The sequence below is a fragment of the Phasianus colchicus genome, chromosome 19 (genome assembly GCF_987193195.1).
Source record: "Phasianus colchicus chromosome 19, bPhaCol1.hap1.1, whole genome shotgun sequence".
NCBI lineage: Eukaryota > Metazoa > Chordata > Aves > Galliformes > Phasianidae > Phasianus > Phasianus colchicus.
In genome coordinates this window covers 3,007,024-3,034,316 of record NC_143454.1, presented here as the reverse complement: position 1 = coordinate 3,034,316, position 27,293 = coordinate 3,007,024, and the positions used below count along the sequence as shown (strand labels likewise).

The 27,293-nt window shown below is 49.3% G+C and overlaps 1 protein-coding gene and 1 long non-coding RNA gene across 28 annotated transcripts in view; both read left to right on the top strand.

Moving 5' to 3' along the window:
- Window positions 1-27,293, top strand: part of EXD3 (exonuclease 3'-5' domain containing 3) — a 247,190-nt gene that overhangs the window by 145,370 nt on the left and 74,527 nt on the right. For 26 of the 27 annotated variants that reach the window (XM_031601473.2, XM_090121060.1, XM_090121057.1 and 23 more), the window contains one exon: window positions 1,112-1,243. In XM_031601473.2, the coding sequence (XP_031457333.1) occupies window positions 1,112-1,243 (132 nt within the window). Of the gene's footprint in view, window positions 1-1,111; window positions 1,244-3,644; window positions 5,557-27,293 lie in introns of those variants that run through there. The other variant, XM_090121067.1, reaches the window with a different exon arrangement.
- LOC149915442 (uncharacterized) lies at window positions 10,393-27,288 on the top strand. Its single transcript, XR_016458761.1, has 3 exons — window positions 10,393-10,457; window positions 10,543-11,966; window positions 12,462-27,288. It is a non-coding gene; the product is annotated as an uncharacterized LOC149915442 (long non-coding RNA).

Genomic DNA, 27,293 nt, shown 5'->3' with positions numbered 1-27,293 from the left:
AGAGATGTTTCTTTGGGCTTGGAAGGAAGAGAATAGAAGCCACCAAGCATGGGTCCTGGTGGAAGCTGTGAAAGCTTACTGTTTCTATAGGTACACACACACACAAAAAGCCAACAAAGTGAAACCCAGCCTTGCCCTCAGCACCAGATGTTCAGAGCCCTTCATGAGATGTACTTCGAAACAGCGTTGATGGGAATATAGTGAACCTGTTGTGTCATTGGTTGCAGTGCTGTAATGCCTGCTGCAAGTCTGTTGCAGTTTGTTATTACTCAAACATTCACTTGGAAACTACTCTGTATTACACACATGAGCCAGAATGCAGGGCTTTTTTTGCTACAAACTACTGATAGAATAGTTCCCAAGAACTCAAATAGTTACTTAGAGTATTTGCAGAGTTTAGGTGGTTAATTTCCTAGATGGTAGCTGAACACTGAGAAAAGCTCTCCCCAGGACATGATGCTGTGAGGTGATTGCAGCTGCAGGCTCTGCTGCAGGTTCCTGTTCTAGGCAGTTCTCAGAGCCTACAGCCGATGCAGCAGGTAATTCAGAGTCCAGCATGATCTTACTTGGCCAAACTTCAGTTTCAAAGTACCATGCAGAAATTGCAAAAGGAAAATAACTGTTCTGCAGTGTACAGAACTGCCCTGGGAAGTATCTGGTCCCTTTGCTCCTTGCACTCAGACAGGATGGCTCTGCTGGGCTCCTTTACACAAGTATAAGACACAGCTGAGCCCAGCTTGCTGTCAGTGCGCATTATGTTGATAAAGATGTGTCTGAAGCCTTCCCAGTCCTTTTTCCCGGAGAGACTTTTCTGCCAAGTGCAGACCAAACAGCAAGGGAGTGTCCACATCAACCTCTTCCAACTCTTTGGCTATCAGTGAGCTCAGATAAAGGGATACAAGGGGCGAAGTGACAAGCTGTCATCAGACACCACCTTGGCTGTGCCCTTACCTACAGCGTGTGATGCAGCCGTGTTTCACACGTGATCAAACTCAGCTTCCAGTGTTATTTGTAATTAAAACCAAACTAAGCATATGAGGGGAAGAAAAAAAAACAAATCAGGATGCACGGAGTGCCTCATTTCTTTTGGTTTGTGCCTTGTCTCTTCCAGCTGCAGTCCCAGGTAGGGGAAGGAAGGTGCTTCTCTGTGAACTGCTCGGAAAAGGCGAAGGAGCAGGCGCTGCAGGTTCTGAAGCACTTCAACGTCCACGTGACGCTGGCGGACATCTTCAGCCGCTGCCAGGTAAACAAGTGCTGTGCATCACAGGGCCTTCTGGCTGCCCATAACGCCCCAGCAGGCGCTGCCTCTGCTCTTGAGGTTTTGCACCCGTGGCCTCTGCTTGGTTTCCAAGGTTTCTGCTTGAACTCCGCGCAGAGCCGTGAGTTCGGGGCCTGCTGACATCCAGCAGAGGTGCTGGTGAGGTCAGAATTGCGGAGGCACTGCACCTGCACCTCGCCCCAAACTGCTGTTTTCCAGTTTTTGGTACTTGGCATGTGTTTTGGCATTGGCTGTTTCGGTTACATTCTCTTTGTTCCTGCGTTCTCTGTGTAGGACACACGCTGTTTTAATTATAAACCGTGTTTAATTATGGCTCTGTGATTCTGATAACACTTAATTACTTTAATAGAAGGACTTTTTTAAGACCGTTTTATTTCAGAAGCGATTAGGTTAATTCATGTCCATGCTAGTTGATGACTCCAGATTGCGTTTGGCACCAAATATCTGCAGGTTGTTTTTAAGAAGAAATTTTAATTGTGTTAGTTCAAATCTCCATCCCTTCCAATTTCTCTCCTCTATTTGTTACAGTAACACGCCACAACCCATCCCTTCAAAACCTGTAATATAAACCAAATGGCAACTCTACCATCTCTCACCTTATCAGTGTTCAAATAGAGAAAAAGAAGAAACTGCAAAGCTCTGTGCTAGGAGTAAATAAGCCAGTAAATCCTGACTCTGTGCCTTTCAGTCGAGCTAGCAGGGTCTCCTGGCCCAGTGCAGTGCACATGCTCTGTAGAAGCAGCAGTGACTCCTGGGCAGAGAGCAATATGTGGAACTCTGCATGTACCTGATGCTGGGTGCTGAAATCATACCTGTACCCTGTAGCAAAAGTGAGAGTTGTCCATCTGTGCAGGTTGTCAGTAAGATGAGAATGATGTAACAGCACGTAGATGGGATCAACACAACGTGGGCTGATGGGCTGATCCTACTGCAAGATAAACGTGTGTGCTCAGATGTCAGATAGTGCATTCAATCTTGTGGTTTTATTGCTCCAAGCACAGATCTCAGTTGTTATGTAGTGTAGTGACCTGCTGGCTTTTTGGTGCTTAGAAAAGACAACTTACAGATTCTGTGATTCTCTGAGCTCCCATAACGTGTGAGTGCTCTTCCTGGTGGCTGCTGAAATGCCACCTGAAGGAGCACACACAAAAAAGCGCTGCAGAAAACTGCGATCTCTGTCATAAATGCAGAAGGCTGAGCAGCATCCAGTCTGAATTCAGCCCCTTGCTCACGGCCTGGGGTCTGGAACTGCTTCACTGTGTGGCGTTTTTAGTACGTGCTGTCTTAGTTTACAATATAAATAGGGGTAATCAATCTGGCTAGGAATATATATGGAGTGTTCTCTTACTTCCAGGAGAAATGCCTTCCTTGTAAATTGTGGTGGTAGAACAGCTGCATGTTTTATACTGCTAGGCATGGGAAGGTGCTATTATTTGTCAAACTGCTCTGTGTTCTGAATCATGTATTTGCCTGCATTTAAGGTTTTGGTGTCTCAGAGCTCATTTTGTTCAGCTGTCCTCTGCAGCCTATGCAGGTTTCATTGACACGATGCTGTTGCCCTGGGGGTGAATCCTGCAGTGCACAGCTGTCTCCATGCAGACACCGGCCCTGTACAGTGGGTGGGGAGAGCTGGGGTCAGAGGGCTGAGTGGGATCAGGGTGGTGCTGCCTAATTGCTGCCTGAAAAAAGGGCAGATTTCTGCATTTTAAAGGGTCCTCAGGGCTTGCTGTGGCCAACAGAGGCCTCAGTGCTTCATCTTCAGGGTCTCTCAAAAGCATCCTAATTCTCTGCAAACCTAGCACTTAATTAGGATGGAGGCTCCTGTTCCCCCCCACAGTCCCTGTTCTGGTCTCTAACCAGGTTACAGATCTCAGGGCTTGAGTTCTGCCACCTCCTCACAGAAATGTGCATTGCTAATGGCTGGCCAGGACCTGGGGCTGTCCATGGAGCAGGGGAGGGCAGCAGGCAGGCCTGCTTTGCAGGAACACCAAAAGCCAGAGGTGCCCGGGCCACAGCAGCTCATGGCCAAGGGACAGCACAGCTCTGCTCGCCAGCACTGGAGGTCCCTTATCAGCTGCAGTCACCTCACGTAGATAAGGTTTTCCTGCATGTCACAGGAAGCAATGTGGCATCCTGCCTGCCTCTCACTGTCTCATGGAGCAAGGGCTTGTTTTGTCTCTTGAGCTTATCCTGCAAATGATTGGAGTGAATACATCAGCAAATGTTGTTGCTGTAACAATTAATGCGTGTAGTGCAGAGCAGCTGGTAAAAATAGGTCTCAATTCAATGCTGTAGCCAGGATTGCTGTAAAATATATTTCCTGTGTCAGGTCCCTCAGTGGGGATGGATGATGTCCATTTTGCAGATATAGAGAGTGGACTGGCTTTGTAACTCTGCCAAAGCACCACCATTTTCTGCTAGAACAATGGCAAACACCAGTTACCTCTGTCTGACTTCTCTCAGCAAGCGGAAGGAGAAGTTTACCCGTGTGCTTCTCACCATCTCTGCCTTCTGCAGCACGACTGCTCTGCTCAAAAGCCCCAGGAACAGAGGTGCCACCAGCAGGGCTGGGCTCAGCCTTCCTGGTGTGCCATCACACACATCACTTATGTGCTGCATCCTGGGGCTTGGTGGTGCTCGTGGAGAGCCGCCTGTGCCCAGCAGCCTCAGCCAGGGCTCCTGCCATCCTCGGTGAGGAGCATATTAGATTACTTGAGCAGAAATAAAGTGAAATTTGTCTTTTGATGCCAAAAGGCCTCAAGACGTTATGTGCTTCTTTGCCTTCAAAATCCTTGAAATAAACCTCTTTCGTCCATCTACCAGAAATGCAGATATGCTCATTTGATTATCTCATATCCACCTTTTCTTCTTTTCCAATAGTCAGAGTCACCCTTTCGGGAGCAGCAATGAGAAGCAGAGCTCAGCACTGGGGCTGTAAGCAGCATTAGGGCATCTGCCAAATGGCCTCGAATGGAGGGTCAGCCCGTGGTGGCACAGAGGAGGTATTCAGGCACCCTGCATTTAAAAAAAATTCAGTGTCTGCTAACGAAGGTGTCCACAAGGACAGCTGTGTTTTGGGTGCAGATGGGGGACAGCTGGGTTGTTTTACCTGGCGTTTGACATTTGCACTCTCACCGCTCTGTCTGTGCTCGGACTCTTGGAAACGTGCTGTCAGCAGACATGGCCTGGATGACTGACTCGCCTTCTCCCATCTTGCTTTCTGTGCTGTCTCACTGAGTGGGGCAGGCTGCATCTGCTGACCCCGAGTGTGGGCAGTCCTCTGTTTGCTGCCCCATCTCACAGTGAGCCTCAGCCACCAAAAAATTTGTTTCCTCAGGGTGAGGTTTGGCACAGGTCTGGCTGCTGTTGCCACTGAGTTTGCACTTCTGCAAGAACAGCACAGATGTAGAGGGGCTGGGAGCCCCTGGCAGCAAGCAGGGCTGCTCCATGCAGACTGAAATCAGGTTGGAACTGTTTATCTCAGGAGGAGATGAACAGTGTGAGTTGTTGGCTTTAAACCTTTATAAACCAGTGTTTATCACAGAGGTTCAAGGGGAAAACAGTGCGTGCGGTGTTGGAGAGGCCAGTAAGTCCTCCCTGGTACAGAAGAACCCATCATTAAAGGTTTGTAACTGCTGCAGTCCTTGCTGGTTTTCAGTGTCAGAGGAAGATTCTGAGCCAGGAGGCCCCATCCGTCTTCCCATTGACCTGAGGGTATAAAAGCTACCTAGCTGAGCACTGAGGTTTGGGGGGATTCTGCTGAGCTCAGCCCTTGCACTGGGCATGGGAACAGCAGGGTTGCCTTTGGGCTGATCCTGTGCTCCTGCTGCAGAGCAGGGACCCCTCCGGGCAGCAATACCCAGTGCAATGGGATCTGCACCTACAGTGCAGTGGGGTCTGCACCTTCTACAAAGTTTTGAGGCTTTCCTGCGAGCAGAAATGATTGCCATTACATCCCCTGCGAAAACAAGTGTGCAGGGAACAAAACACCTCAGGCCCCAAGTGCAGTTTCTGCAACTGGACAGCCCTGCGTTTGTTATAGGATTATCTGCAAATTCAAATAGGTCGTCTCTTTCACTTCACTGAACGCTCTGATCCTAAATAAGCAAATGACATCACCTATTCTGATGTCCTGTTTAACTTATGACCTCAGCCTGAGCCCCGCAGGATGTGAGAGATAACTGCTTTATTTCATTGTCTGGAGATCTGATATGTTTTCTCTCTCCCCCCTTCCCTGCTCTTTCAGTTCCGCAGCCGCTCAGCCCGTCCCTTCGAGAGGTGTTCGCATGGGATGAGGAGGAGGTGGGGGCTGGGGGGGGTGGGAGGAGAGGAAACCACCATTTATTTTTTTTCAAATGAGGTGCAAAAGTGTTATAACAGTTACAGCAAAGGTTGCTGGTTTTTGTGGTTAAGGTAACGAATTTCAGTGCTGCAAAGCTCATCATGTGCAAACTGATTTACGCAGCGAGCCTCGTACAGAGCAATCCATTTAGCAGGGACAAAGAGAAAGTCCTTATGATGAGATGAAAAACTCAGTGCTTGGGGCACTTCGCGAGAACCTTTGAAGCCGGCCTGGGAACTCTGGCAATATTAGTCGATAATTAGTAATATAGATCCCTCAAGCTGTTGTTTAGGTTGAAAATGTGCACGTCTCTCATGAGCCTCTGTCACACCAATCTGATCACCAGGCTTTTTTGTTCCTTTTATGTGGGTTGCTCTGTCGGTCCAGATGATGATGAGAACTCCCAGACATCATCTTTCTCACTTACTTGTGAGCCAAGCAGCTCCCTGCTCTGCCGTGTCGTGGAAGTGGGACCGGGGCGATTTTGTTTTGTGGTCACCTTTCTTGGCCTGGACAACAGTCATTTCATTCTTCTAAATGTAGCGGTTGTGCTTCCCCGTGCAGCAAGGGAATAGAATGTAAAGGCTACGTATTTCATAAACTGTTTCTAAAAGACAACAAGAGATTTGTCTCAGGAGTTGCTCAGGACAAAAAGTGTCTGTAGCTGAAATGGGACTGAGAGATCATCAAAGAATTTTGAAAATGCCCGTGCTCAGATCCCACCTTTCAGCATTGAGATGCCCTTTGCTGACAGAACGTGGTGTCCCTGCTGGCTTCCTGTCCACCCCAAATCTCCTTGGAAAGGGACGTGTTGCCATTGGAATGAAGAACTCCATGCAGTGGATTCTGTAGACTTGGGAATGCTGAGAAAGGGAATATCGTTCCTAAACCCTCTGTGGTTTAATAAAAGGTTCATCCCTGGGACGCAATTTGTCAGCGCCTACAGGTCAGGAGAACCTGTGATTAACAGCACCTGTGGGTTCCCCAGATGTGTGAGCTGCTCGGCAGCCCTTAACCTGAAACAAAAGCTCAGCCCTGTGCTACCCACAACGTGGGCCGTGATTTCTTGGTTCAGAGTGTGATTGTTCAGCACAAAGAGTAAGGCCCTCTTAATCTTTTTGTTTATCCTGGGCTTGGCAATTTAGATGTAATCTGCAACTTGTGCTGCTTAGATTCTGTCCAGGAAGCACAGCTGGTATTATTCTGCCTCTACAGACATTGTTGAAGGAGTGAATTGATCTCAAAAGGTGCTTGTCCCTGGGCCTGTCTGAATGTGAGCATTCAGTGGTGAATGCACCCAGCCCTGCGACAGCAGTGCTGCGCTCAGAGGATGTGGCTCTTTCTGTTTGGAGAGGCTCTACGTGACGGTTGTTCAATCACACTGGGGCTGGTGATAATTTGTCATAACAAACTGTGCTCCTTCCAAGCCTTGAGATTTTTATTTGCTGACCTCTGGGGCTTTATAACTGATAGTGAGAGCTGCAGCAAGCACTCAGCACTGCGGGCAGGGCAAGGTGGGCTCAGCAGGGCCAGCTGCTCGCCCCGTGTGCCCCCAGGCTGCAGATACCCAGCAGCCCTCCCAGCCTTCACTGCCAGTATTTGCATGGCTTCGGTGGGAAGGATGGATGTAGCTGTGCTGTGCTGATGATGGAAGGGGGTTGTGCAGAGCAAGCTGCTGGGGATGACCCCTGTGAGCAAGGCAGGGTGATGAGCCAGCACTCCCCTGAGATAGCAAGGAGCACCAGCACAGCACACGAACGCAGCAGCACAAGTCCTGCTCAGCTCCCAGCCTGTAACTTGCCTGGCTCTGCGTTATCATGTGTAAAGCTCAGAGCTCCCTGAAAACAAGGCTCGGCTGGGCCTAATTCTCAGCAGTGAGCCTGGACAGTAGTGCCTGGTTCCCACAGACTGTACACTTCCCTGCCAAGATTTCAGTATCTTCAGAAATTCAGCGGAGCATGAAGGTCACAGCAAGGGAAGAATGACAGCCTGAGACTTTTTTCCCCTTTCAGCAGCTAGGAGCAGACTGTTGTCTCTCTCGCATGTTGACTGTTTTCATAGGGTTAGCGTGAAAGTTTATGTTTTACACAGACCAGTGGAAGTCAGATATGGGAATGCAGCAGATCAGCTGTGTTTCTTCAAGGAAGACGGTCTCATGTTGCAGACTTGCTTTCTCAGTGTCTGCAAAGGCTTGATTTCCAGTGAAATTTCCTTTATAGATCTTTGTCTGTAGGCTTTTTGTGGACATATGTGATACTGTACCCAAGGTTTTGGTTTGTGTATTTATTTCCTTTCTCTCCTTTTGCTTGTAAAGCTGCAGGCAAATATTAAACTTCACGGGGAAGAGAGCTGCTAATTTTTCACGGTGTGATGTATTACACTGCTCACAACGATGATGCCAGGCGAGCTATTAGAGGTCAGACCTCAGCTGACAGTGAATGTTTTCTTTTGAGGAAATCTGCCTTATTCCTGGGAACCTGGCTTTGTTCTCCTCTGCTAAATGCAAGAAAGGTATGAATGTGTGTTTTTTCCTGAAGGGCAACGCTAGCAGGAAAAATGCTGGTTTTAGCCAGCAGAAACAGAACAAGCAAACAACGATTGGCAGTGAAAACAGCACTTGTATTTAGACTAGCATAGAAAAGGAGGAACAATGCAGTACAGAGTAAACGTCCCTTTCTGCAGTTCTGTGCAAGGCTTTTTCTTTCTTGCGTGGATTTGGATGGATCAGGAAGTGCATCGGTCAGCAGTGCTGCTGGTGTCACTGGGAGAAAGTAATGGGAGGTCAGCGGATGACAGTGATGGAGTGACTGCAGGGAGAGCAGTCTCTGGAGAAGGCACTGACACAGCCATAACTCCCAAGCGTCCCAAAGAAACCGTCCCCATGTTTTCTCTCAAATGTCATGAGAAAACAAGAGATTTAAGTTCTGTTGGTTTCCAGTCCCCTGTGCCTCCTGAGGTCAGAGTTCAGTGTATTGACTGTGTCAAGAAGTCAAAATTCCCATGTTTTATACACTGTAGAGTTTCTCCTCCTTTTTGACATGGGTGCCCTTATCATGCTCGTTGTTTGTGTGTCGTGGTAAGGATTGGGTGTCCAGCCCTTGGTGTTTGAACGGCTGTATATTTATACTGCTGGGTTCTCAGGGTCCTACACTTAGACCAGCAGTACAATTAATGGGTCTTGTGATTTGAGACATCTCATACCTTAAAAGTGAAATAATGTCAAAGTTCTTCTTCTTACAGTGGAGTAACCAGCTTTGTTAGTCGTTTGGGTGAAGTGGATTGATTTGAACTCATCCAGAAGGCCTCCAGGGCTTTATTTCACCTTGTCGATCAAGATGATCGAACAGTAGTGGACAGGAGCCTTTCTTAGAAGTGTTTTGACGTGGACCATCTTACAGCATGTGCAGTATCACAATAATGGTTTCCCAGTGCCCGCTGAGGATGCTGCACAAACTCTTGTCCCATTGTTTCAAATGCAATGAAAGAACTCCTGTGCCCTTCAGGGGGAGTGAGTGGTTTTGCAGTCATCACAGTTTTATTTTGCCTGGGCAGCTGCTAACACTGGCTGCAGACCTTTCTTTTCTCCAGAAGGATGTGTGATCTCAAGGCATTTTTTTAGAGCTTTCATTTGAGTCAGCACTGCACACCGAAGTGCAGATACTTGACCTCACTGTAAAATTTGCCAGATCTGTAATTACTTGACAGCATTTATCTGGAGACCTTTAGGCATTAAACGGTGTAACTTCCTATTAGCATCAATTAAAACATATCGCTCCTTCGTGGTATTACTTACATGAGAAGACACCCCTCAGCAAAGAAAATCATACTGTGGACCCCTGTGGGATATGGTTCATGATTTCCTATTTCGTCTGCTGTTGTGAAGATATTTTCAGCCAGAAGCAGCTAATTATGAGGATGGGAAGCAATAAAAGTGGGGTTGGGGCTTTTCAAGTCATTGTGCCCAAAGCTGCACCTGGTCTAAATGACTTATGTAATGTAAATGGAGACCACTCTGTGTTTATATGAACTCCTTCATCCAGATTAATACACCGTTTCAGAAACAGGCAGGTACAGCAGCACGCTGGTGAAATGTGAAAAGAGAAACAGAAAGCTTTCACACGATTTTTGCAACTCTTACCTTTGTCAGACTTGAAGAGGATGATATTTTGCAGTTACATTAAGGAAACACAGCCATATTGTGTGCCAAAAGCCAGCCCAGGATTTTGCTTAGCTGATGCAGATGCTGTTTTTGATTCGGTCATTTATAAGTAGCTCAGGGTACATTTATCTCATTCTTCCCCCAGGAAAGCAATAGAAGACATCTGATAGCACCAAGAGCTTTGTAGTGAGTGTACCTGAGTGGGTGCTGGAAAAAAGTCTCCTTACAGCACATATAGAACCCCAGTACCCTCTGACTTCCTGGCAATGGGAGTGGTAGCTCAGGGGGAGAATGACAGCATAGGAGTTTTGGCAAAGGTGGAACATAGAACATTCAGGGCACAGGTCTTGTGAGTCATTATGCTTTTTCTAGAGAAGCGGATTTAGATGATTTACCTCTCTTAATTCGAGATATGCAGTCTGAGTTGGTCATCCATTTGATCCAGGAAGGACTGGGGTGAGATGCAAGTAAAAACCTGTTTTTCACTCATCCTCAGCATCCTCTGTGTTCCCAGCCCTCTGGGAAAGGGGCTTTTCCCCCTCTGGCTTTCCCCTTTGTGGGTCCCAGTGGACCTGTGTCTCCAGGAGACCCAGTGGACTCCTTAGTGACGTAGGGGAACGTCTTATGGTGAGCACGGATGGGTTTATTCCCCTTACAGTGACTGTGGTGACAACCAGGTGAGCCCAGCCCCAGGCTGTCTTGCTGCCAGGAGAGCAGCCCAGTGTCTTGTGGTCCTTGTGCACTTTTCTTTTGTGTTTGCAGCTCCTGCTTGGGGAGGAAGCATATGGGGACTGAAATGGGACTGAGGATCCATCTGAAGCTAGGTTAGGCACAAGGAGCGAGTTCTGGCTCTGGTGTACCACCAGCATGGATCCCTCCATCTCCGGTAGCCAGTTCCTGGTGCTGTGCCCCTGCTATAGCCTGGGGCACGGCAGTGAAGTGACATGGACAGACCACTAATCTCTGCAGCTATTAAATTTTTAATTTAGCTGTCTAAATTCATGGACTTTGAAGAAGGGGAGATCGTGGGGCTGGGTCATGCAGGAGGAAATGAGCTGGTGGCTGGAAAGAGGAAGCTGGTGACAGAGGAGTCAGATGAGGAACATGGTTCCCTACTAACAGGGTCATGTGAATGGCTGCTTGGTGACAGCACAGGGTGATCGATGTACAAGAATAATAGGTCACTGGGGAGTCAGCATGAAAGCTGAAGCCTCACGGAATGTATAGGACACAGTAGAAAAGAAAGTTAAAAAGACATCAAGTAAAGCCAAAGCACTTCTTGCACACCAGCCTGGCTCACAGTTCTAGTTAGCTTGTTTCTCTTGGCTTACTTTGCACACTCCAACTTGTGGATATGTGAGTTGGGTACTTGATGGTGCTCGTGGGTCCCTCTGAGCTGACACGGGGCTGAGCCCCTGCTCCCGGGGGTGAGCCCATCCCTGGGCTCTGCTCACCCTGGCTGCCTTCTCCAGAGCAGGGCTGTCTGGGATCAGCAGCATTCTGTGGCATTTACTGGAGGGCTCAGATTACCCCAGTGAAAATAATCGGTTATGCAAAGTTACGCTGTTTAGATTGGGTTTCTTCTGTGTGGCCAGCGAGGTGTGAAAGTCAATCTATTCTGCAAACCCTGAGGGCGCTTTCTCTGCGCTGGCTCTGTAGGATCCCTTTGGGGTTCGGCTGTTGTAAGAGGAAAGCTGGCCCCGAGTTCCATTCGAAGGAGTGCAGGTGGTTGGGGCTGAGCTGTGGGGATGGGATGAGGCATGGGGCCGTGGGACCTGCAGGTGGTGGGCTGTAGCCAAGAAGGATGGAGGTGTGCAGCTGTCCGCAGTGTGCTGGGCGCTCTGCTTCACAGACCCATCATTGCGTCCTGTGCGTTAATTGACAGCGTGCTTAGGAAGTTCTCATCACTAGGAGGAGGCCTTCCTGCAGCAGGAATGTTTTGTGATGTCCGACTCTTTGCATCATCACATTCCTTCTCTGCTCAGCACTCCACGTATTTGGGGCTGCAACACGAGAACAGAAGCAGGAAAGTCCCCCTGGACATGCCCTCCTCGTGCATCCCAGCTGCAGGCAGTGCTCCCAAAGGAAAGCATTGGCCCCAGATTTGGGCTGGTGGGTGACGGGGGTGATGTCACCGAGCTCACTGTAAGCACGAGGGCCGGTCTGTGGGCTGCTGCCTTGCCCAGGTACTGCAGATGCTGTGTAACCCAGCCATGCTGGCCAGCAGCACATGCACATTGAAATCAGCGTCAATTTATGCTGCTGCTGCTCTGTGACTTAGTGCGGTATCATTCATATTCAGCCGTAGTGCCAAAAGCAATAATCGGCTGCTTTCTTATTTCTTAATGAAAAATACCTCTTTAGGGTTTCTTTGAAGTCCCCACCCCTGAAAATCCCCACTATATTGTCATCATTGTTACTGTTAACAGCCCCTGCCAGTACCGGGAGCCTTTCCTGACAGATATCTCCGCGGGGGCTTTGTCAAACCCTGCAATTCAGCCCTCCGCTATAGACAGTTTTAAATGGCTAATGACGGACCTCCCGGGGGAGTTCTGCCAAACTCTCAAAGACCTCCCAGGTTTGGCAGTGGCAGGGTGTCCTTTCCCTGGGGCCAGCGCAGGAGGAATGCACGCCGTCAGATTCTCCTACCTAAGCTGCATCGCCCTGCTTATTTTTTGCAGTTGCAAAGACTCATCCATGCGTACAGAGCCGGTTGCTTAGCAGAGGAGAGATGGCTGTGTCAGTAGAGGACATGGAATAAAAAGGCCAAACCTCCAGAGGAAAAAGTACCCGCTGGTAGAGGTGTTACTGCATTTTAGCATTGGAAATATCTTTGTTTGGAAGTAACAGAAAAATCTAGAACTATAGAATGAGTCGTTTGAGTTGGAAGGGCCCTTAAAGGCCATCCAGCCTGTGGATGCAGTGAGCAGGGGCATCCTCAGCTCCATCAGTGCTCACAGTCTGGGATGAAAGGCTCTGAAAAGTTTGTCTGGGTTTCTGTCAGAGGCCCTGTTCTTCCCCAGTGTGTGAGACAGTGATCTTTATGGGAGAAAAGTGGGAATGGGAATGATGGCTAAATGAGCTGGGCACCTGCATGCTGTTTTCTGAAGAGACAGAAGAACACCTGAGGAGCAGTGAGAGCCTGTTGGAAGCACACTGCAGACCCTTCTGCCCATGATCTCAGGAGTTTCGGGTCGGTGCAGGCTGGCACAGAGCAGACAACGCCAAGCTTCCCCATTTATTCATAGTGCAAAAGGCTCTTCTCAGAGATCAGCAAATGAGTTCTCTGGAGAGTTTGCTAGAATTGGTTCTTTCCTTGCACTCGTGCTACCAAATGCAGTGAAATCTTTTCCCTCTCTAAAGTAATCAAAATTAATACTTTGTTTTGCATGAAAATAATCTTTGGGTTTTTTCACTGGAGGGGCAGCTCCCGTCCCTCAGTGATTCTGTGCCTTTAACTGGGCTGCTGTTACACAGAATGGTTGAAGCTTCATTTAGCCTGAATGAAAAACGTAATGTGTGTTGCTGAAGAGAGGAAACTGGTAGTGGATGATTTACTTGGCATGCCCTGCAGCAAGGAGGGTGTAAATGAAGCGGGGGAACACTGAGAGTGCTGAGACCTGAACCAGAGGAAATGCACGAAGCCTTGGAGTGACCTCATGGAAATTCCTAACGATGAGACTTCACTCATTCTGTCAGGAGGGGTGAAGATCAAAATAACACCAGCCTAGAAATGCGAAGGCCTCTAGATAATGCACATGAGTGTAACGTTACACAGGGCTGAAAGCCGCCCGGCTCCGTGTGACCAGCACACAGGTGCTGCCCCTCCTCGTGCTGCGGTGCCCAGAGCCTCTGCCTGCATCCCTGTGCCAAAGCTGCCTCTACTCAAATGCCTGTAGAAACCAATGTGTTTCTGCTGGGGGTGCCCTGGGATGCTGGCAGCACGCAGACCCGCACACGGCCGTGTGTAAGGAGCATTGCCTGGCTCCTTGAGGCGGGACACATAGGGACAGCAATCCCGTGAGCAGAAGCAGAGCAGCAGGAAGGGTCACCAAGCTGTGCCCTTCTCACTGAGGCTGGTTCCCGACGTGAGGCCGTGTGGGCATATGTTCAGTGTGACACTGTCAGAAACTGATGCAGAGACTGTCAAGACCAAATTCCTGTGCTATTTCTAGAGCTTGAGATTTTGTCCTCTGTGCTTGCATTCAGCTCTAGGATGAATGGTACTAACGGATTTGTGATGGCGTGGTCGTGCACTGACAGCTGCTTATCACTGGGTCTGATCCCTAACCTCTTGGCTTCTTCGTGCTGCTATTTTGCAGCGTTTGCACACTGAGGTGCCCAGATGCACTGAACATCTGTGAAACGCTGGCTGCTGAAGTCTCCTGAGCTTCATTCGAAATACCAGATTAATTGATTTACTTAGATTCATAAACAGCAGTGGAGAGCGGGAGGCTCTGACCCAGTGAGAAACTGCGGATGTGGCTCTGAACAGCAGGCTAATGAAGATGAAAAACCTCCCCTGTCCAGAGTAATCCAAACACAGCCTTACATATTAGTCTGTTGGCCCAAGTGCAGCTGTTTGTCTTTTCAGTAATCCGAAGCCGGAGCGGTGCCCTGAGAAGCGGAGGGGAGGTGACAGCAGGGACGGCCAGGAGGCCGGCGGTGCCCTCAGTGGAGCAGCAGAGCTGGCTGGTGGCAGCAGTGCCATCAGGCTCGGGGCTGTGCTGCCTGGCAGAGCCCAGCGCAGCCGGGAGCCCAGCGTCTTCCCTTCGGAGGGAAGCTGGAAAATCATCCTTGTGTTTAAAGTTCCCATGGCTGCAGTTTGAATTTGGCACACAGTTGGCCGTGGGGTTATCTGAGGTCATGTACTCAAATAGTTGTAGATAAAACAAGGGCCTGTTTGGATTGGAAATCTCCAGAGGGCTTTTCCTTTGCGCGAGGGTAATGATATTGCAAGAGGATATGAGCCAAAATAAAGATTCGGCTCCGTATGCAGTAGCTCTGTAAAATAAAATGAGCAATGGAAAAAAAAAAAAAAAAAGAAAGAAAAAAAAAAAGAGGGGGGGAGGGGGTGGAAAAGGACTGTTTTCATGACGTTATTTTCTGGAGGTGCTGTGAGATGGAGGAGTTGCAGCCAAGGGGTGGGAGTCCTGCGGTGCAGCACATCCAGCTCAGATCAGCCCCGCTCCCACCTGCTGTGGGTCCCCACGCCGCCCCGTGCAGCACCAGCATGAGCAGCTCTGCTGCCAAGGGGTGCTTCCAGAGCCCCCCCCAGCCAGGGCAGCTGTAAAGAAGGAGAAATGAATGAGTTTTGAAAGTTACAGAGGGAATCAGATTCTGTTAGACTCTTTCACGGGCCCTTGGGCCTTTATGGGAAACTATTTACTCACCACTTAATGGAAGACTGCAGAGCAGAGCACATTTGGACAAGAAATGTGGTTCAGTACTTTTCCAAGTTGCCATTAGAGAAAAGCATGTGCTTGTAGCAGCAGCTCTCTTCCTCGCTCATTGCCGGCTACAACAATCTTGATGACTCTGCAGCCTTGTTTTTATACAAATAATTGAAATTCAAAAGCAAAATGACAGAGCTGGGGAGCAAATCAGGCCTTTGGAGGCTTTCTGTCTTCTTGCAGCGTGCTCAGATGCGGCGCTGATGGATGCTGCTATAAAAGCATCTCTCAACAGGTAGTGAGAAAGTAAAGATGAGACAGGGAGAAAAAACTGGAGGAAAAGATGTTCTCTGTCCTTTGCTGCAGGCTGGGGCTCCGGGCGCTGGGTAAACCAAATGGGGACTGGCTTTCCTCCTCGGGCCACAGCACCCTCCCCATTTGCAGGCTGTGCTGGGGCAGCCTCAAGGCGTGCAGACCTGCACGGCCCCAAGGGTTTGACCCTGAGAGCCGGGAGCTCAAACCTTGTTTGAACGCAGACTTCATTTCAGCCTGGAAGTTATCTGAAGATGGCTTGCGGCTTTCTTGCACCTGTTTATTGTGTTGTTTTTAAGACTGCTTGCTGAGGAGCCCCAGACGTGAATGCTTGATTGTTGGCTGTGGAGCCAGGGAGCCCAGCTCCCACCACGATTAATGGCATGGGTGGATCCTCCTCCTGTGGGCTGCTGACCAGAGCTCAGCTCTGCTGACAAATCTTTATCCCCATGTCCATTCGGGTTTGCTCAGGATGTTCGTTGGAGACTTTGGGAGTCTGAAAGGTTGAATTCATCATTCGTTTTATCTCCGTCTTCTGGTGAGGATATCTTCACAATTCAGATTTTACTAGAATGTGCTTAAAATGTATATTCACATTCTCTCTGTTAGGCTGGTTTGTTAGTAGGGAAGGAGTCACGAAAAGGTCGTGTATTCATCAGGATTCATTTTTAGAAAGGGAACAAGCCTCTGTGCATGTCTCCTTGGAGCACTGGCCCTGCTTTTCTCCTTATAGGGACTATTTAATAATGGCAACACTGTAGTTTTTCAGCTCCATAAGCTGAAAGAGGCATAGAGCAACATTCCCAAAATGTTGTCGTCAGTGCTACAAAGGGGTTTCTCTTTGTGCATCCTGTGTTGTTGTATGGTGTGTAGTGATGTGACAAGGGAAATGGCTCTAAAATGGAAGAGGGTAGATTTAGATTTAGGAAGAAATTCTTTGTTGTGAGAGCTGCGAGGTACTGCAACAGGTTGCCCAGCAAGGCTGTGGATGCCGCCTCCATGGAAGCATTCAAGGCCAGGCTGGATGGGGCTGTGAGCAACCTGTTCTGGTGGGAGCCTCCTATAGCAGGGGCTGGAACTAGGTGATCTTAAAGGTTCCTTCCAACCCAAACCATTCTATGGTTCTATGATTCTATGTTACTACAGCTTTCTGTATCTCATAGGCGCAGTGTTTCTTCATGTGCTTACAGCATGCTTTTTGTGCTTAACTCCCAAGACAAAGTGCTTTAGGTCTATGGTATTCTATCAGAAGCACTTCTGACCTGCTGGCTTTCTTTCCTGGTTAAAAAAACAGCAAGTTCTCACCGAGCAGAGATGGGAGGACCTGGTGCCTGAATGGGTCCTTATGATGGCACACAGACCAGTATAAAAATGACATCTTATCCACAGAAGGTATGAGAGCAAACCTCGTCCAGGTGATTGTGAAAGAGGAGCAGTTCATTGCCATGGGCTGTGCCCAGGGCCGCTTATCCCTGTGCCAGCCAGGAGGGGACAGAGGGTGACTGCTGTGACACGCAGCAGTGCCCTTCCAGCAGAAAGCCAGCCAGGACAAGGTAGTTTGGGTTTTTTTGTTTTTGTTTTTTTTTTTTTAGTTCTTTGTGGGACTTTGACCAGCGGTGTTCCCCAGGGGTCGGTGCTGGGTCCGGTCCTGTTCAACATCTTCATCAGTGACCTTGATGAGGGGGTAGTGGCCAGCCTCAACAAGTTTGCTGATGATACAGAGTTGGGAGGATTGGCTGACAGACCTGAAGGCTGTGCTGCCATTCAGTGAGACCTGGACAGGCTGGAGAGCTGGGCAGTAAGAAACCAGGTGAGGTTTAACAAAAGCAAGTGTAGAGTCTTGCACCTAGGGAGGAATAATTGCATGCACCGGTACAGGTTGGGGGATGACCTGCTGGAGAGGAGCTCTGCGGAGAGGGACCTGGGTGTCCTGGTGGACGACAGGTTGGCCATGAGCCAGCAGTGTGCCCTTGTGGCCAAAAAGGCCAATGGCATTCTGGGGTGCATTAAAAGGAGCGTGGCCAGCAGGTCGAGGGAGGTGATCCTCCCCCTCTACTCTGCCCTGGTAAGGCCTCATCTGGAGTACTGTGTCCAGTTCTGGGCTCCTCAGTACAAAAAAGACAGAGATCTCTTGGAAAGAGTCCAGCGGAGAGCCACAAAGATGGTGAAGGGCCTGGAGCGTCTCTCCTATGAAGAAAGGCTGAGTGAGCTGGGTCTGTTTAGCCTTGAGAAGAGAAGACTGAGAGGAGACCTGATCCAGGTCTATAAATATCTAAGGTGTGGGGGGCAGAGTGGCGAGGCCAGACTGTTTTCAGCAGTGTGTGGAGACAGGACAAGGGGAAATGGCCAGAAGCTGGAGCATAGGAAGTTCCGCACCAATGTGCACAAGAACTTCTTTACGGTGAGCTGACGGAGCACTGGAACAGGCTGCCCAGGGAGGTGGTGGAGTCTCCTTCTCTGGAGATATTCAAGACCCGCCTGGATGCCTACCTGTGCGACCTGGTGTAGGGAGCCTGCTTTGGCAGGGGGGTTGGACTCGATGATCTCTGGAGGTCCCTTCCAACCCCTACGATTCTGTGATTCTGTGAACAGGCTCCCTAATGTGTGTGTTGTTAGTGCTGTGCCATGTGCCTTTGGTCCCATATCAGAAGCTGGATTTGCTGATTGTCACACTGCAGGCTGGCGCTCACTCACCTCCCGTGGGCAACAGTCATTTGAAAAAACACCCACACCTGAGTTTAGCAGGATTATTCTTCTGGCTCCAAAGAAACTGAGGACTTGACAGAAGTAAATGCCAAGGTTTGAAATGCATTTGGCAAAGCTGGGAGGACAGGGGAGAAATTTGTCACCCGAAGGTTCAGTGTGATTTACCATCTGGCAGTTTTATGATGGTGACATTTTGCATTTTTTCCCCCAGTGGTAGAGCAAAAATTAATCAGATTTGGAAGGCCAACTGTGTTATGGTTGTCATAGTGGGAGTGCAGGAGGAGGTTTGTCATCGTGGCAGCCTTGGAGCAAATTTGCTGAGGCATTCAACTGCCTTGAGATCTCCTCTAGAGAACTTGTGTGTTTCTGGTCGTGGGTCACTTGTGCTAATTTGGCATCTCCTTTAGAGCAATTTACATTTTTCTTTCAGCAGAAACACTTACCCTGTCCAGAAATGAGAACGCTCCTGTGCTTGGGTTTGGGGGTGGTGGTGAAAGTAGTTCAAATCTGAAGGGAGGCAGCTGTTCTCCTTGGCTCTCCAGCACGTCTCAGGCATTTGTTGAGCCTACAGAGGAAACACATTCTTAAAGTCTGTGTCAGGAAACCAGCTCCTAAGGCAGAAAAGTCGTGTGAATTTTCAGTGTTCCTGCGCGACCTATAATTTGTTACAGCACTGTGGGTGCTGCAGTTCGTTTGCGGTGTTCGTTAGTGAGGCCCCGTGGGATTTGCACTGCAACACTTTGAGCAGATTTTACTCTGCTGTGACGGGGCTGAGTCAGAAGCTGCTGCATGAGGAGGCACTGCTGTGCCGTGGCTGCTGATGCGTAGAGCTGTCCTGACCTGAGCACAGCCCGTGGCTCTGAGCTTGCACTGCCTGGCAAAGTGGGGCTTTTTCCAATGCAGTACAAATGAGATTGTTCCTAAAATATTTGAGCATGAAATGTGTGAAGTAAAGCACAGCTCCTGCCCTCTGCCGTGTGTCCCAGTGTTGGAAAAACAGCGAGACGGTTGTCACTGAGCTGCATGATGCTGATGGGCTGGAGGGCTCTGGGGGGGCAGTTTGCTGGGGAGGAAAGGAGATGGTGGGACTGAACGTGGACCAGCTTCTTAAATAAGCTTCACAGACCTCCCATCTGTGCCAGCAAGTTTTGATTTCAGGTTTAAAGCAAAAAATGTGATTCAGATAAGTCCTTCAAGCCTAGGTAACATTTTTCCCAATACATAAAAGTGCAAAACAGCCACTTCCCAGGAGCAGAAGAGCTCTGGCAGGGGGATTATTTGTGTGTTGCTTGTCCAAGTGACAGTGATGAAACGTTTCTCAGCAGGCCCGCTCCCTCGTTAGAGATTTGAGCCTCTGCTTTGAAGTTCCGTCTCCAGCTGGAAACTTGCACCAACCTTTGGGCCAAGAGCTGTTTTTTTCCCCCTGAAATAATAGATATCAATGCTTTGGTGCAAATCTACGATTCTTCCCCTTTCTTCTGTTTGAATATAGAAACTTTTAACTCTTCTTCATATGAAACATGGGTCATTCGGAGACAGATGACATAATAACTCATGTCAGAAATCCTTTGTCCTTTTGCAATTAGGGAGTATTTTAAATAAAGCTTTGAACTGCGGGCCTCTAGTTTAGCCCTGCTCAGGCTTGGCAGCTCCGGATGAGGATGCAGTTGCAGTTGTGAAGGGAAAAAGCTCTGCTGTGTGCACATGGTGAGCTCAGGGCATGTGGGACTGCTCTGCGAGCACTCGCTTCGGTTGGCTGTTCTCTGCGTGTAAAAAGAAAAGATGATGTGCTGGGAGCAGCCGTGTGAGTGCATCTGTTCCTTCTCTTGGAAATGCATCCCCAAGGCACCCAGGAGGAATGAGCAGCCTCTGGGCCGTCTGCAGGCAGACCTGCTGGTGGTGGCCATTCACCCTGTGGTTCAGCTCGCACCTGGATCTGGATTTCTCTCCGGCGCTGGAAGATGTTAACGCTGTTCATGTGTGGCCCATGGAGCACAGTGTGCTCTCACTGCTACTGCTGTGGTATCCCAGCAGGCTGGGATGGGTGCCGGGTGGATGAATCTTGCTCGCAGGGATGCTTGGTAAAGCATTTCCATGGAAGAAAGTCCTGTCCCATCATCTCCTCCCCTACCCCCAGTCACAAGCATCTTTGTGTAGCCCTTCCCTGTCGCTGTTTTCCCATGGCAAGAAGTGCCTAGTTCAGAAAGCATCAGCTCCGAGCCCTTTGATCTTTTCTTTCTCAAGAGAAAAAAGATTAAAAAGAGACAAGAAGTTAAGGATTTGTGAGGGGGAACGGAACATGAATAGCAAATTCTGCTGCGGAGGTCACCTCCCCCCAGCTTTCTTCCTGTGTGATCAGAGGACGGGCAGGGTGGAAGGGTGCTGAGTGGGTCTATTGGGGAATCCAGGGAGGAGGGGAGTAAATTGGGGGCAGAGGAGTGGGGGTGGAGTGGCGAGCCCTTCAAAAGGAACAATGCTTGCAGGCTTCTGCATTGTTAGGCGGCCTTTTACAGAGAGTGCCATGAATACAGGTTATAAATTCTTTGACCATTGAGAGAGCTCTCCAAACCTGACTCCATCCTGCACTAAACCGGGCCTGAGCCCTATCAGTTGCATAGCAATGAATTCATTTACATCTGGATAGTTAATCTCCAATTCACTTGACAGTTTATCTCACCCTTGGAAGAGCAAGCAATGCCTGTTCTATTGTGTGGAAGCAAGTCTATGATCATCAGCTAGGCCAGCACCTCTCCTTTGTGGCAGCAAAGATAAGAAGGGAGGTTGTTGGTATCTTGCTTATGAAACATGCAGTTATTACCCCAAGCCGTGTGATTCTGCCTGGCTTTCACTTGACATCCTTCCCATTTTCACCCTTTGCCTCTTCTCCATGGAAATGCCATCTGACCACCTCAGTGATGATGCAGGATAGTACAGCTGAAGTGCTGCTTTTCTAACACGAGTGGCATAGATGGATTATTTGCCCAAGGCAGATCTATTTGGTTTGTTCACACTGTTTGGTTTGTTTCCCACTGTTCTTTATCCCTGGATATTTTATACGTATTCCTGCAGGGAGGAAGCACTGCTCTTGCCACAGCTTGGCTCAGCAGACCATGTTCAGGGCATCCCTGCAGCTGCTGCACAGGAGGATGCTGAGGTGCCCACAGGGATGGGAGAGGCATTGTTCACCCCAAACCCTTGCAAGATGAAGCAAAGCAACCAGTGAGCCAAACCCTGTGGAGTAGCACTGGTTGGGTCCATTGTGACTGGGGAAATAGCACCCACACATCCCAGCAGGCAGGGAGGTAGAAGGCAGAGCCATGTCCTCACATGCGGAGGTGAGAACAGAGCCAGTTGTGGCAGACAGGCTGACTCCCAGTTTGTGTTAGGAAAGTGGCTCAGGAAAGGAGACCTTGGGAGTCAGAGAACGAATTTAAGCATGAGAATTCCTTGATTTATTCATATTTTTAACTCTCCAACTTTAATTTCCTGCACTCGGTATTTGTTCGTATTTGATGTGGTTTGGATGTGATCTATAGAAAGGCCACTCCAATCGAAGTATCCCTCTTTTATCTAGAGAGGCTGCAAATCTTTAACTAGCCGTTTTGTTTCCTCTCACACACGGTGCACTTCATTCTGCTCTGCTTGTTCTGAGAGTTGAGAGTTATGTCTGAAAAGCTGTCCCAGCAGTTAACGCTAAGCAGTGAAAAATGGAGAGGAAAAGTGAAAAATGTGGTGACCTCCATTGAGGAGGGAGAGCAGCTTTGGCTTTTCCTAAGTGCTATGAAATCTTTGGTTTGCCTGCAGCCAGGAAGGCTGGGAACATTTATTGCTGATCTTCATTTAGGCCAGTGGTGCTCGGATGTGTCCCCGAGTCCCATTTGCTTTCTTTCTGATGTTGTCCTCAGGGAGGCCATGAGAAACCAACTTAACCAGCCTGCTGTGTCTTCTGGTGTCAAATGTAATGGGTTGATACTGCTTTCTTGAGTAACGCTGCTGCTAGCGTTGTGATAGTGATATGGTAAGTGCAGTACAAACACAGGGCAAAAAGAGAACCCACCCTACCCCACAGAATTCATTTTGTAGATACAGAAATATGGGGACCAAAGGGAGAGTGCGAGGGGACCAGGCAGGCTGGCGTGCTGCAGGGGTCATCTGTGTGTGGGGCAGCTTCTGCTCCCAAGGCAGGCAGCAGGCGGGTGGGAGGAGCTCACGGGAAGGAGGATGGGGAAAGTAGGGCCCAAGGGCAGAAAGGGGGGCATGCTGGGGGTGGCAGTGATGGGGCCGCACCGTGAGCTCGCCCTCCCTGGTGTAGGGAGCCTGCTTTGGCAGGGGGGTTGGACTCGATGATCTCTGGAGGTCCCTTCCAACCCCTACAATTCTGTGATTCTGTGATTCTGTGTGTGTGTGCTAAGAATGGCACTGCGTGAAGATTTCCAGGGCGGTACTGAGAGTGAGCTGAGAAATGTTCTCTCTTTGCAGAGATACCACAAGGCAGGTGTCCCCAAGCTGGCTCTGCCTGTGCTGGATCTCTGCACGCAGCAGCGTTGGCGTCTCTCGTGGTGATGTCGTGCAGCGCACTGCCGTGTGCCGCGTACAAAGCGCCACCCAAAGCTCAGAGTTGAAGCTCTGGGCTGTGTCTGGGTGGGGGCCATCCCTGCAGGTCTGGGGTGCTCGCCCCCAGCCTCCTGCACACGGCTGTGCTGCTGATCACCAGGCTGAACTGCTCCTTTGCAGCGTGTGGACATGCATTTTTGGTTATTAAATGCTCACGTTTTCCTTTGCCAACACGATTTTCCAGTTCCGTTTACTCCGTGCACTTTCTTTTCTTAGGATGCTGCTGTGGAACAAGCGTAACAATGTTTTAAAAGCATTCCTTAGTTAGCTTTGGTAACCTGCAGACTTCCTTCAGCATACAAAGCTGGAGAAGCCGTGGCGAAGCTGTCACAGCAGTGCTCTGCCCTGATGCTGCAGCTCAGCCCAGCCTGCACACTCCATCCCTTCCTGCCACACTTCTTTCCCCATTGCATGTCTGGCATTGCTCAGAGCATGGAGCTGTGTCCGTGGCAGCTGGAGGCCAGGTGCTGGCTGTAGGGAGGAGCATCAAGGCGGTGGGAGCTTGGCATAAGAGGACACAAAGTGGAATTTGCCTTTTTGCAATGAGTTTATATTTGCTTTAGAAAAGGACCACCCTACCCCACATTGGCCATTTCCCATTCTTTACTTTACCTGAGCTGTGTAAGAGCATTTCCCCTAACTCTGCCGTGGTTTTCTTGATGCTGGAAGGTTCTCCTGCTTTCCTCCCTGTGAGCTACAAGTGGGGATGACAGAGCCCTTACAAGCAGTAAGCATTCACTATTAAGAGATATTGGCATTTCTCTCTATTTTTTTTCTGCTTTGTGAGAAAAGAGCCATTTTATTTCAAGGCAGGAATGTGTTGGTGGCAGGAAACGTGCAGCCACTGCAGCACGGCGCATGGAGCAGCTGGTGGCTGAGCACAGCCAGCACCTGGAGAGGACCCCTCTGCCCCAAATTGCCCATTTCCATTGTTTTTTGTGCTCATGTGGAAGACTGCTCCTCCTCTGTGTGTTTAAGTGCATTTTTTACTCCCAAATTGCTGTTCCTGGTGTTAGTGTACCAACCCACTGCCATCACTCTGCGTGAAAGATGTTTTCTGTCCATCTAATCTGGTCTGTGGTTTTTGTTTTTAAAACAGCTCAACACAACTTTATTTTTCTTCTGTGTGCATTTAAGTGAAAATGAATTATAATAAATAGCATTAATACAAATATTATGGTTAAGATTTAAACTAAACAAAATTAGGGTGTTTAAGCTGTGTTTTCCATAGCAGCTGACAAAGCCCCCTCCTGCTTCAGCTCAAGGTGGTCTGTGCAGTGGGCTCATGGCATGTTGTGTGTGGGACGTGGATGGGACAGAGTGAGACACTGCCGTGGCACGCTGGGCATTGAAAGGTTGTCACAAAGTCTCACTGGATTGCATGGGTTTGGATTCCTAATTTTTTTTATATTAGAATAGGAGTAACGTTTTCATTTCTTCTTCACTTCAGCCAGAGTTTGAGGATGGGCATGGGTAAGTGCAGGTGAGTGGGTGCTCCTGGCAGCTCTCAGAGTGGAGACAGGATGTGATGTGGTCATAGATGGCATGGCGTGGTTGGAAGGGACAGGGCTGCCCCAGCAGTGCCTCACCGCCCTCTTAGTAAAAGGTCTCCTCCTCACATCTAACTCCAGTCTCCCATCTTTGAGTTTAAAACCTTTCCCCCTTGTCCCATCCCTGTCTGCCTCTGGCCTGCACGTTGTGTTTCCTTGTGCAATCGCAGAGATGAGTGTCTCACTGAGGACTGTCCTCCTCAAGGCTGAAGGTTTAGGTCACGTTGTTTTTATAAGCAGGTTTCAGACTTTACAGATGCACACGGGATAACTCTGGAAAATGTCTTAATTAACCAGTGATAAACATCACGTTTTCATGCTCAGCTCTCTGAAAACCAGCCGTATGGGACTGCATGAAGTGCTTTTGCTCGGCGGGGGTTTGTCAGTGTCTAGCTGTGGGAATTGCTGCCCAGTTCACTCCTGAAGAACTGAGCCTCCAAGTCTGAGTGTGGGTCGTGCTGGAGGACCCCCAGTGCTGTGGGGCGGAGCCCTTTCCTTCACAGAGACTGCAGCATCGTGCAAACATTTGTTATCTTCCACGATGAAAGCCAGATGAATAATTGCTGCTACTTGTACTATTGAACTTTCCAGAAGAAATTCTCCACTGGGTTAAGAACAGGCATGACAAATCTCAACCCAAAGGACATGGGGAAGGTGGCTGTTAGCTTCTAAGCCAAAAAAAACTAGTGCTCTTCATGACAAACATCTCCACACCCAAAGCACTTGGCACTCAATGGTCAACTCAATGGAGCAGCTTATGTGTTTGGTGCTGCCAGGAGAAAACAGGGAGCACGGCCCTGCCTTCAGCCAGCACCAGCACTGTCTGTTGGGTGCTGGGTGCAGCCCCGTGTGCTGACTGTGGGTCCAGAGAGCAGACAGGGCTCCGACAGCATCTTTCTGCTCTGGGCAGAGCTGCCCTGGGTGCTGTGCAGATGGGAATGTTGCTGTGTGAGGCGAAGTGCCCCTGCTCATGGTGTCCAGTGCCCTGCCTGTGGGTTATGGGGGCTGTGGGGTTGGAGGCTGCTCTGATGATGTCAGAGATCTGGGAGCACTACCTGTGATTGTGCTCCCCACACAACGTGGGGGTCAGAGGCATTCAAACCTCAGAGGAATATTTGGGGGGGGGGAAATGTGTTTTCTTCTTGAACTAATGCAAAAAACAAAGAGCTTGTTTCAGTGCTTGCCTCCACTTTCAAACTGGACGGGATCCTGGATTTTTTAAAAGAAAACAAAGCATATTTCAAATACAGGCATTCTTTTCTTCTTTTTTCCCCCTTCCAGTTGCTTTCTGCTTGCTGACAGAGCTTTTGGAGCCCTGGGGAAGGTACATCTGCCAATGATAATCTCAGCGCTTTGGGAAGCCGGGAGCAGCGGGGGGGCAGCGGGGGGGGCTCTGCGTCTGCTCACTGCTGCACCCAGCAGGGACTGGGGCTGTGCCTGGGTCCACAGTGGCACCTGGATGGGAAAAAAGCTGGATGCACATCTGTCCTCACCTCCCCTTTGTCCAGCACTTCAGGTGCTCAGGGCACACCTGGTGCTGCATTCTGTAAAGGTTCAGGCAGTTCTCAGCACTTCTGCAGGCAGCCTCCTTTGCATGCTTATGAACAGTGGCTGAGAGCTCCCAGTTTTGCTCCTGGAGGAACCGAGGCAGTGAGACAATTAAGTGGCCTGTGGGAGCGTTGTGGCAAAGCCCCACTTCCCAGAGATAGCCCAGGACACACCGGGGGCAGAGGGGATGCGTCAGAGCCATGCTGTGGTGTTGGCTTGATGTTAACCACCAGACAAGAGGCCTGACAAGTGGCAGAAGCCAGAACCTTAGTGGTGCCCTCCTGTGCCTTATCAGAGGGCAATAAATCTTGACTGATTAGTTTTTTAAATTAGAATTCTCAGCAAATAAATGGGCTGCCTGCGTGGTGATAATAGCCTGCTTGGAAAGCAGCTCTGTGTAGTAAGTTGCTGGAAGTCATCAAAACCATCTTGTCCCACGGAGTCTCCTGTGCTGAACTTGTGTTTACAATATCGGACAGAAAAAGGAATTTTTCAGTGGATATTGTCTGATAACTTTTTAGCCAAGCAGCAGTGTAATTTGGGCCTCTCTGCATGAGGCCAGGCTGTCTTTGCTGGCTGTGGAGGTTTGGCGGCCTCCTCTCCATCTATTTCTTACTATTTTGACACATCTTGCTCCAGTTTAAATTATTCTGCTGAGGTTCGGTGGACTCTGAGCATCCCATTCTTTGGTTGCCATTGGCCCAAAGGACAAGCTGGTGCTCAGCTGACGAGCACACCGCTGCTGCTCTTCATCCCGTGGCTACAGGGCTGTGCAAGAGGGACAGCTGGGAAGGATGCAGGTTCTTATCACATAGAACCACGGAGTCGCACTATGGTTGGGTTGAGGGGCCCTTACAGCCAGCCCCACCCCTGCCATGGGCTGGCTGCCCCCCAGCTCAGGCTGCCCAGGGCCCATCCACAGCTTTGGGCACCTCCATGGATGGGCAGCCACAACTCTGGGCAGCAGTTGCCAGGGCCTCACCGTGCTCTGAGGAAAGAGTTTCTTCCCAACATCCAACCTGAGTCACCTCTCTTTTAGTTTAAAACTATTCCTTTTGACCTGTGATTATCAGACTGCATAAAAAGTCACTCTCCCTCCTGTTTACCCATTCCCTTTAAGTACTGGAAGTATGCAGTGAAGTGTATGTGGAAGTTCTTCCCCTAAGGGAATCTTCTGACAATATTGCTTGCTGTGATTTAGCATTTTTTTTTTTTTGCACCAGCTACTTTCTGCTTAATTTAGTGAGCTTTTCTGAATAATTATTACTAGAATAATCACTAGTCCAGAGCTGGACTAGGAATAACCTCTCCAGGGATGGTCATAAATATTCGATCACGCTTCACAGTGCCATTCGTTTCCCCCGATCTTTGCCTCTCTCCTTCCTTTCCA